The following is a 10,859-nucleotide window of genomic DNA, read 5'->3' on the forward strand; positions in this document are numbered from 1 at the left end:
CTGCCAGTGGAACCGTCTAATCCCTCCCAGATTACCGCGCACAGATAGATTGCGTCCTCCTGTGCTTATTTGCCGGCGGTGACCTGGTGCATCAGCTCATAGCTCAGAAGGAGTGCATGGACTGGCAACACACACGCAACATGGCCATCGTGGCAACCAGTTTTCATGGAAACATTAATAATTCCTTCTGGCTACGAGCCCCGGAACGGCGTTTCCCTGGAAAGTCTGCTGGGATGGTTTTCCGCAAACTCCTGTTGGACCAAAGCTTCGCATCGCCTTTGGCAACTAGTGTTTTCTACACAGGTGACCTGGCCAGGTTTCCGCGCAGAAAAATCTAATTAAAAAAAACCACACATACTCTGGGACCAAGGGAGCAAGGGGCCCCTGGACTAGAGCTTCTGTATGAAGTATGAATGTAACATTTTTTGTTGGAAAGTCGAATGGAGTCAGCAGGTGATTAGCTTAGCTTAGCATAAAGACAACAAATTTATTTATTAAGTAATTTATTTGTTTCTTTATTTGACAGGGCAATAGAAAAATAGCGTGGCTGCGTCCAAAGGTATCAAAGCTTACCTATTCAGCACCACCAAAGTTCACATAGTATCCTGTAAAACCCCAGAAACCTTTTACTTTTTATTTTTGTGCAAACAAAAAAGGAAATTAAGCCTCTGTTGGTAACTAAGCTAAGATAACATGCTGATGTGGTACTGACCCTCTCATCTAACTCTCAGCAAAAAGGTGAATAAGTATCTTTCCCAAAATGCTTGAACGGCTCCCCAATGGAATCAGTGATCTTAAGATTAGCACACCAACTATAACAACAGTCTCCAAAACAGTCAAGTATTGCAGGACTATAACTCCTAGTTCGAAGAGTGAAGCTATGTTATCATAACCCTGTCCTCATACTTGAAAAGATCAAGCCCAGATATCTTAACATGTAACATGGCACTTACTTAAATCAGACCCCTAATTTACTTTCTTTAAATTATCCTTTTGTGAAGCTGAAAAAATGTGGCTTTTATTTATTATACAGTATTTCCAAAATACAGCAAAATACTTTGTATGAAAGTCCAAATTATGATATTATGAATTGTTTACAGCTAACTGAAATCCTCAGCAATTTTGTTGCATTATATTAAATTTTCAGATATAGGATGCTTCTTTGTTCTGTGAACACTTCTATATTCTTTTGACAAGGGGCCACACAGTAAACTAAAATAACCTGAACAGCTCTCTCCTGTTCTGCTGGATACAGTGGATGTGATGATGTGATGATAGATTTCAATGAGATTTGATGGGGAAACTGTGCCAGAGTTAAGCCTTGAGACTGTAGCACTGTCAGTAGGTTGCTAAACAAACAAAAGGTCAGGGGCTCCTGGACAGTTGCCCCAAACCTTTATGACTCCCCAGAACCCCTTAGAGGTGCTGGTAGGTGTATATTTCCCCCTGCTAGGCTAACTACATCCTGCCTCCAGCTCTGTATAGTGCTAACATGAGATTGATATCCATCTTCTTATCCCTCTTTCTGCATGAAATCAAATAAAGTTATTCTCAAAATACTGAAATACTTCTTTAACCAAATCAAGGTCTGAGAAACATGTTTGAAATCTGCTGTCAAGTCTCTGACAACATGTAGCGGAGATATGAAGCAAGGACAGAGTGGAGTGGAGGTTGTGTATGTGTGTTTATAGCAGCTTTACGCTCATGTGATGGTACATGTGAATTAACCAGGATCAGATAGGCTTGCTTAATCCCTCTGAAAAGAATAGAGTCTGACATCACCAACATGAAGTAAAATTCCCCAATAAGAGTTAAAGATTCTGTCAGGTGCCATTAAAAGCACAATCAGTACTGTTTGTACTGGTAGTGACCAGATACAGAGCCAGGTCTAATAATGGAGAGAATATTAGTCTCACTCTACCACAAACATTCAACCCAGTCGGAGCTTAGTCTCACTCCCAAATTCATTGAAAGATACAGTACAACAACTGAAGCTACTCATGGTGTTAAAGGTTTATTTAGCTTTATTTATTTTATTTACAAGATTGCAATAGAAACATTTTTTGTATAATCTAAAATTAAGATCAGTTGAGAAACAAAAATAGTAATTGTTTTACAGTACATCTGTTTGTCAAACTTTTATATTATGTATGTTTAAGCTGTATTTATGTATGAGCTGAGCTGGAGTCAAATTCCTTGTGTTCTTGAGATACTTGGCAATAAAGTTTATGCTTATACTTAAAATACCTGTAATTAATATGATTAAGCTTCACACAGCTCAAAAAGCAAGTGCCGATTAATTTCAGTATTTATCTTAATATGAGAATCTTAATTTAAGAATGGTTTTTAACATATTATCACAGCCTCTTGTTTCTTACAACACAAGGAGTAGTAGGCTCCGGTAATCCATCAAAAAGTCAAGACCATTCAGAATACGCATATACGCCTCTTAGAATGAGATATCCACTCTGGTTGGACATTAATCTTAATCCCACCTAATTAATGTTGATTGACAGACGATTGACCAATAGTAATAGGCAACACATAGGCATCTAACTTGTGATTGGTGGATTGTCTGTACAATATGAATGGCAGCGTGTATTGTTCGACGTTTTCCCAAGGCAAGAGCAACTTTGAGATTTCTTCTTCAGGCAAGTTCTCTAATAATTTTCTTGTTCCACTGCGACTTCAAATTTCATCGCCAAACTTTTTAAATAGTAAAGTCAGAACACGAAGAGGAATTAGAACAGGAGTTAGGTGGTTAACATTACGTCGAATGAAGTTTGTTGTTGACCGTAAGTCATCGCCGTAGTTTAATGTTTTTATATTAGCTGGGATTTAAGTGGTTAACGCTGAACTCCGTTAGCTGAAGTGGCGAACTTGTTTGCATTTACAAGCTAGGGTCATTCCATTTTACTAACTTTCTGAAGGCATGTGGTTTGACATTGGAAGATACAAGTTTGAACGAATCCTCTAATGTTTATCAAAGCAGGTGTTCCAAATAGTAAACCGCATGACGATATAAACGACCCGTTAACTTTGAGGTGACGCTTCTTTAGGTTCCTGTTTCTTAGTTCAGCTCGCTGTGGCCAGCCTTGATGTAACTCTTGAAACTATTTTAATTCAGGAGTAGCTTGAGTTACGTTCTATTGATAATGACTAATGTCAAAGATGTCTTATGAATCGATTGTTTCTGTTATTTAGTTCGGCATACATGTAATTTTCAAAGAAACATTATCTGTTGTTGTTTGAAACATATTCGCCTGTTTTTTTCCGTTGTCTAAGTTAATCGCACGTTAACGTGTTGCGGTGACGACCAAATTAAAGTAGCTGAGATTTTATCTGAAATGAGAGGGTCCATGGTGGTTCACCCATTTGCCGAATTAACCCGGAAATCCTGGTGAATCGCCTGAAATCATGTCCCTTGATGGATTCAGATTTTCCATTGATAGGTTTAACGTTACCCATAAATTGTCTAGAGATGGAACTTTTCTGAGTGGCATTTTCCCTTTTTAAATTAAACACAGCCTAGTATTGGTGTGTGACAGAGGAGTCAGCCCTCCACTTCCACATCTGGGCTGGAGATGGGGGATCCGGAGCCTCCACAGTTTGGGTCCCTGGAGGAAGAGCTGCAGTACTGGAAGGAACAAGCTGTAATGCACCAACAGAGGTGTGCCCCCACTTTATATTGGTTTTAACACAGCAGAATCAACATTCACTGTTTCTTTCACTTAAAAGATGTCAAAGTGCTCAAATGGTTTAACTCTGTGGCCATAAAAAAGCTGGGACACTATCATGATATGAGAATAAATGTCTTTGTTAATTTCCCTGCAGAGTTGTGTTTTTTGCTGATCTTGAAGGACAGTACAAGTATTGGTGCTTTAAAAAAACAACAACCTGACTTTATTGGAGACAGTTGTTAAAAGCATGCTCTGGTGTCTCATACTGATTCTGTAGATTCTGAAAAAATGATAATTTGCTGTTACTGCTTTTCTATTCATTTGATATTCTGTGGACACTCCTGCAATACAAAATACTGTGAACGTCTAGGTGTCTTCCTATTAAACACATTTCTGTGATGTATGGGCTCTTGTGTTTAACCTGTAATGCCCAGTGCTCTCTGTGGTTTTGTGGGAATATGCTCATGTTATGTTTTTCAAATAGGTTGGGTTTAGAATTATTTTGGCAAACCTACTTGGACAATGTTTGGTTTGATTGTTCTACCCCAGACATAAGTGAGAGTTGTATTAAAACTCAATGGTCCAAAGTAATAAGACTGAGTCATAGTTTAAAATATTGTGGCAACTGATAGTTGTTACTACTTTCTGCAGGGCGGAGGAAGCTCAGGAGGAGCTGCAGGAGTTTCAGCAGATGAGTCGGGAATATGAGGTGGAGCTGGAGACTGAATTAAAACAGTGTGAGGCGCGAAACCGTGAACTTCTTTCTGCTAACAACCGCCTCCGCATGGAGCTAGAAAACTACAAGGTATGGAAAACATTATCAGTACTTTTTAAAATCCATTGTAAAAGAGCTTAAATAAAAAATAAAAAAAAGCTGCCTTGAAGGGCCAAAATTCTGGCAGTTTTCCACAATCTTTGTGTAAAAGGGGCTTGTAATAAGAGTCTGTGCTGAAGCATAAAGCTGCTATGTCACATTTGTCCAGGGTTGCAGTTAGTTTGATAACATTCAACAAACTGGCTGCCCGTTAAAGTGGATTTGACTGAAGATTTCCATGTTCATCAGCTGATAGTAGTTGGGTTTTAGAACTCCCTTTTGTGTTGAATAGGTTTCACTGATGCTCTTGTCTGAACAAGCAGCCTTTCACAGAGGGCAGATTCAGGGCACAAAAAAGGCAGCTGATGACGTCTGCTTGGTCTGTGTCTTGAGGGGATGGCAGTACTTCCCATAAGACCCAGTCCAATAATGTCACAGTTCAATGTCTTCCTTTCTGTCAAACAAAAGTGTTTGTCCTTTATTGAGAACATAACAGGGATGTGCAGTGCCAATGGCATTTTGAAGGGCAGTAGCTCAGTAAAAAAAAAAATCTAAAGGCTTAAAATGTCACTTCCAAAAATACCTAGAATAGATGAAGTTTATAGGAACCGGTTGCTACATATTTCAGTGCTAAAGCTTTGTTTATGCCTTGAGCATTGTGCCCTGTGCAAGGCTGTGCAGGCTGAAAGTGATGTCATTGCTTTGGGCACACTGGCTCTACAAATTGTCATAATGCATGGTTGTGCAGCTCCCTTAGATGCTCATCATGTGCCTTGCACTTTCCTTCAACATTCAGGGGACAATTAAGCCATGCTGCAGGAAAAATGAGGCTTGTTTTGCTGTAGCATGTGGGCTAGATTATATTTAACTTTGCATGCCATCTGCAGGTCTCAAGCGGGGCAGGCACTCTGTGGATTCTGTCCTGGCCCAGAGTTGGTTTCCCTTGAATAATTTTAAAATTTGGTTCAATTTCTGCTGCAGCAACAGTAGAACTACTAATTTCACTTGGTTACCAATTTATTAACACCATAGTCCTGCAGTACTTGACTATTTTGGAGACTGCAGTTTGTAATGCTGTTGTATTGAGAGACATTTCTAACACTTTGTCTAACCTAATGATAGAAATGTATATAAACGGTATCAGAAAAAACACAGCATCAGCATTTATTTCAGTGCTCTTGTGTTAATACATTTTAATGAAGATAATGACACAACAGTTTATTTTATTGGTCTAGATCTAGAGGGCTATTTCAGCCAAAGAGGCATCTGCTTCTACAGCTCAAACACAACCTGACTCTCGAAACCTACAGTAACTCAGTGACACAGCAAAAAAACTTAGGAATGTTAAGTAAATAGACTTTGATATTGGGTAAATTATTTTGGTCTCAGGTCTGAATGTACTTTTAGGTTGTGGTCTAAATGTGATGGAGATACTGTTAAAATTCAGCTGAGGTATTTTGAAAACAGTGATTCAGAACTGTATGACATCAGTTGACAAGGTTAGTGTTCACTGTCGGAGCAGTGAAGGGCGTTATCTTCTAGAATGCATGTACAATGTGCAGAGTAATGGATTCATGGAATGTAGTTGGGGTGTGCTGAAGTTTTACAGTGTCATGCTACATGACACATGTGCTCTGTTCCTGCCACTTCTACCTGTGAGCGTCACCGTGCCTCCTGGAAGCTCAGTACAAAGGATATTTATAAAAGCTAGTTATTGCCATAATACTACAGGAACTGTGCCCCACCCTGGAACTGTTTAAGATCCCTAAGACCAGCCCTAATCCTTGAACCCTGGAGCAGTGTTAAATAAATGTTAACATTATATTAAGAACAAGTTCATCATGCAGTCCCCTTGAGACACTAGGTATGTAAGGTAAGTAACCAGAAGCCTTCTCTTCTTTTGAGTAGTAAATCGCCTCTACCCCCAGCGTAGCATTTCAGCCTGCTCAGTGCCATGAAAACCTCAGTGAAGTGAAGTGGGCTGCCTCAGGAAGTGGGTTTACCGTACAAGCAGACCAGTAACGGAGTGAACCGAGTGACCGTGATCGTACTATGGGTCAGCTTAGTCGCATTGGTGCACATTCTGTGTTGTTTCTGGGAAGGAACTGTCAGACACTATGTTTTTAGACTGGCTAATAGCACAGCTGTCATCAGCTCTTTTAATCATTAAGATCGTGATTTGTGGTGGTTTTTGGTTTTAATGAAATGCTGGGACGTTTGAGGAGATGTAAGAGTTCTGTTATGAAATTTAAGTGAATTCTGTTGCATCTTTGAAAGAGTTTCTGCATTGTTTCTCAGAGTTTAGTCACTTTCTGCCCGCCAGCGTTCATGTTTAGTCTTTTCTTCATATTCTGTCCTTTGTACTCGCTTGTGCTGACACTGTGCTCAACCTTCTGCCAGGAAAAGTATGAGGTGCAGCACTCTGAGGCCTGCCGGCAGATCTCCAGCCTGGAGGGAGACCTGGCTGAGACCACAGCCATCAGAGACCATCTTCATAAATACATCAGAGAGCTAGAGCAGGCCAACGATGACCTGGAGAGAACCAAGAGGTCACCACGCGCACACACAGCACACACACAGTTGGTGGAAAGCCACTTAAGACCCTGATGTTTTTTGATAGTAAAACTTCAGAAATAAATTGTATATTCAAGAAATCCATGTGGCTTTCACATTATGGTTAAGAAGAAAATTTTGGCAGCGTTTGTAAAACTAACGAGGTCAGAGAAAAATTTTAGCAGTGTTTGTAAAACTAACGAGGTCAGAGAAAAGAGGCGAGCTGTTTAACAGTTTAATTTGGCATGAAAGTAATGTTATTCTAGTGTTTAACTTGAACACTAGATGCCTTTTCACATGTTGTACAGTAAAAAAGAAAAGCATGCAAGACTGCAGAAAAATCAAGTGATTGCCCTGTTAGATTATCATACAGTTTGCCGTTTACATATGTGAAATCAACATGGGTTAGAATATAAGGCCATAAAAAAACAAGGGAGATTTTGTCACAAGCTGGTAACAAAAAGGGGAGTCAGAACCATCTTTTAGTGCCAGTAGAAGTGATTTATTGGAACACAAATGTAAAGAAAACCAATAATACATATGGGGTTTGAGGACCAGTCAAATCAGTGGTGCATACAGGGTATGAATGAGTGGAATAGTGTGTGGGTGGTTGTGTGGAAATCAAACAAACCCCAAACCCAGGCAATGTGGATCCTCAAGGGAGAGAGGAGGAAGATGGAATGAGCAGTCACTGAAGGCCATCTTAAACAGTATCCGCTGAGACTTACACAGGTGTCACCATAGTAACTACAGGACCCACTCTACTTGCAGTTTGCTGCAAAAGCAGGAAGTGGAGGGGCTGTAACAATTTGGATGAGGTAAACGAAGACTTGGGCACATTGAGGCCAGATTAACAAAGGTTTTTTTTTTGTTTGTTTTGTTTTTCCCAACACATTTAACTGCTGCTTTTCCTCTGCTATATCTCTTTCAACTGGTTGCAGTATATTGTGTACATTTTGGGCATCTTGTTATACATTTGTCCTTTGACATGCGGTTTCTTTGTCTCAATTTTCAGTAATAGTATACGAAACAAACTGTAAAGATAGTAACATTTATATCATTCAATATCCTCCACCTGAGGAAGAGATTTTTTCCCAGGCTCTTTTCAGGAGCAACAAGCTGCTGTCTTGATAAATCAGGTTGAAAACACACAGTATGGTTTTCTTATTAAACCAGCTCAAAATTTTGAGTATGAAAATGTCTGCCCAAAATGCAGAATCATTCCTCCAGACATATATTGATGTCCCCGTTTGTTTTCCTTGCACTTGGTGTGACTCAGGGCGACCATCATGTCACTGGAGGACTTTGAGCAGAGGATGAACCAGGTTATAGAGAGGAATGCCTTCCTGGAGAGTGAGCTGGATGAGAAAGAAAGTCTGTTGGTGTCTGTCCAGAGACTGAAGGACGAGGCCAGAGGTAGAGTTCTGCGTGATCCCCTGTCAGCACTCCTCAGTTCAAGCCAGTATCAAAAACCTGTGTCATCACGAACTGGCCGTGTGATATGATATGACGACTGTTTATATTCCTAGAGGTTTCTCTTCACTATAAATAAAATGTTTCCAGGAGGGTGAAGAAGTACATTGGTGTCATTTCAGTCCATATCAAATTATATTTGGGTCCTCACTGCTTCATTATTTTGTAGACTTGTGTAAAAAGCTCAGTCATGAACCATTCAAAAAAAGTGCAAACTTGTGTAAAAAAGCTGGAGCACAGTCATGAACCATTCAAAAAAAGTGCATAAAGTAGGATGGACAGCTCTACTGGCTGGCTGCTGGAAGGCTTGTGACATTTTGTTAAAGGTGTCTGTTGCACGGCTGTAGCTCTCCTCTGTTTCTGTGTGTGTGCATGTGTTAGATCTAAGGCAGGAGCTGGCAGTGCAGCAGAAACAGCAGGTACAGGAGAGGAAGCCGTCCCTCAGCAGTGCAGTCAAGGGGCCTTCATCCTCAGGTGCACTGCACACCCCACCTCTCACCCCTCCAGACAAAAGGACTGAGGACAAACCCACATCTTCATTCTCTACTCAGCCTGCCCCCCTTGCCACCACACCATCCAGACCTCCAGCTGCAGAAGAACCCTTCACCACCCCACCTCCCTCCATCAGCAGAGGTCAGTTCACAGGTGCTGTCTTGTTAGACCAGTATCTTAAAGTCCAGTTTCCACTGGGGATGCGTACATGTCCGCCTAACTTACTGTTGTGTAGTTATAGAGAGGAACAGTGGGGGGGGAAAAAAAAGAGTTTAATACAGTTGAACAACAGTCAACGGCTTATTTGTGCTTGTGTTCTGTTTATATTGTAGGTTTTGAGACTAGCTACTATGATGTATCAGACTGTTGTATGAAAAGGTTAGAATCTGAAATTAATTGTGTAAATAAGACTTGGAGTATAACAGAGTGATATAAATCTATGTGCAGGTGTTTAGATGAAATGAAAATGTATGATTCAGTCCTTAACCTCTAGAGTCCTGAGCTTTGGAAACCCAAGCTGTGCGGTCCTCATATGAGGACGCAGGGACTCTAGAGGTTAAGGCACAGTTTGTTGTAGAGAAGTTGTACATTTCTTGTTGAAGTCTTAAAAAGAAATAGATTTGAAAGTGTCTGTAGATACCCTGTTATAAATATATTGATGAGTTCCCACCAGTTATTGCAGTTATACTATATAGTCTTCAGTAAACACCAGCAAACCTCCACCAGCATCATCGACCCCTTTTTAAAGACCCCCTTTTTTTGCCTACTGGGCCACGTTCACTATGCCAGAATTTGGCATCAATCAAAGATCGTTGTCAGGTTTTTATCAATGACAAACTTATTTAAGTGGGGTTTGTGCCTTAAACTCTGGATGGTGCTACTGCAAGACAGAATGACAACCCTCAGTGCAATATGTTAATATACCTTTTGTATATACAGTGGGTACGGAAAGTATTCAGACACCCTTATTTTTTCACTCTTTGTTATATTGCAGCCATATGCTAAAATCATTTAAGTTCATTTTTTTCCTCATTAATGTACACACAGCACCCCATATTGACAGAAAAACACAGAATTGTTGACATTTTTGCAGATTTATTAAAAAAGAAAAACTGAAATATCACATGGTCATAAGTATTCAGACCCTTTGCTCAGTATTTAGTAGAAGCACCTTTTGAGCTAATACAGCCATGAGTCTTTTTGGGAATGATGCAACAAGTTTTTCACACCTGCATTTGGGGATCCTCTGATATGTATATGTGTGTGTGTGTGTGTGTGTACTTCATTTTTATTTTCCTAATACACATTCAATTTTCTTTTTTGTTATTGCCTTATGGAAGAAGCAATCATCATCAAAAATACAAGGAATTTGACTCCAGCCCATTGTACATATAGAGCTGCTTTACCAGAGTCGTGTGTCCAATACACCTGGCCAATGAAGCTGATTCCGACTCTGAATCAGCAATTTACCTACATTTTCTATTTTCTTTGTTTAGTTCCTGTGATTTTTATAAGTTTAAACTAATTTTCATTGGTCTCATTTTAAATAAAATGCTGACAAATTAACAGCAAGTTTGACAGTTGCTTAATTGTTTATGTAAATTTCTCATGCAAAAATCTGGTTTGTTTCTGCAGGTGAAAGCCTTTCAGGCACTCCTCTCACCACATCAACGAGAATCTCGGCTCTGAACATTGTCGGTGAGCTGCTGAGGAAAGTTGGGGTAAGAATCAAATTTCTGACCAGAGAAAACTCCACATTGAACAAATCACAGTGCACCGGCCCGTTCACGCTCTGTACTTTTCTCAGCCGATGACTTCTCATCATGTGATGCTGCAGGGCGCTTCTG

At 40.0% G+C, this 10,859-nt stretch overlaps 1 protein-coding gene across 2 annotated transcripts in view; it reads left to right on the top strand.

Moving 5' to 3' along the window:
- Positions 1-2,560: 2,560 nt before the first annotated feature.
- The window catches only part of nde1 (nudE neurodevelopment protein 1), an 11,315-nt gene continuing 3,016 nt past the window's right edge, over positions 2,561-10,859 (top strand). Inside the window, exons 1-7 of one of the 2 annotated variants that reach the window (XM_020604857.1) lie at positions 2,561-2,651; positions 3,528-3,670; positions 4,332-4,485; positions 6,895-7,043; positions 8,327-8,463; positions 8,902-9,153; positions 10,648-10,733. In XM_020604857.1, the coding sequence (XP_020460513.1) occupies positions 3,585-3,670; positions 4,332-4,485; positions 6,895-7,043; positions 8,327-8,463; positions 8,902-9,153; positions 10,648-10,733 (864 nt within the window). In that variant the 5' untranslated portion in view covers positions 2,561-2,651; positions 3,528-3,584. Of the gene's footprint in view, positions 2,652-2,689; positions 2,796-3,527; positions 3,671-4,331; positions 4,486-6,894; positions 7,044-8,326; positions 8,464-8,901; positions 9,154-10,647; positions 10,734-10,859 lie in introns of those variants that run through there. The other variant, XM_020604858.1, reaches the window with a different exon arrangement.

The sequence above is a fragment of the Monopterus albus genome, unplaced genomic scaffold (assembly GCF_001952655.1).
Source record: "Monopterus albus unplaced genomic scaffold, M_albus_1.0 scaffold68.1, whole genome shotgun sequence".
Classification (NCBI taxonomy): domain Eukaryota; kingdom Metazoa; phylum Chordata; class Actinopteri; order Synbranchiformes; family Synbranchidae; genus Monopterus; species Monopterus albus.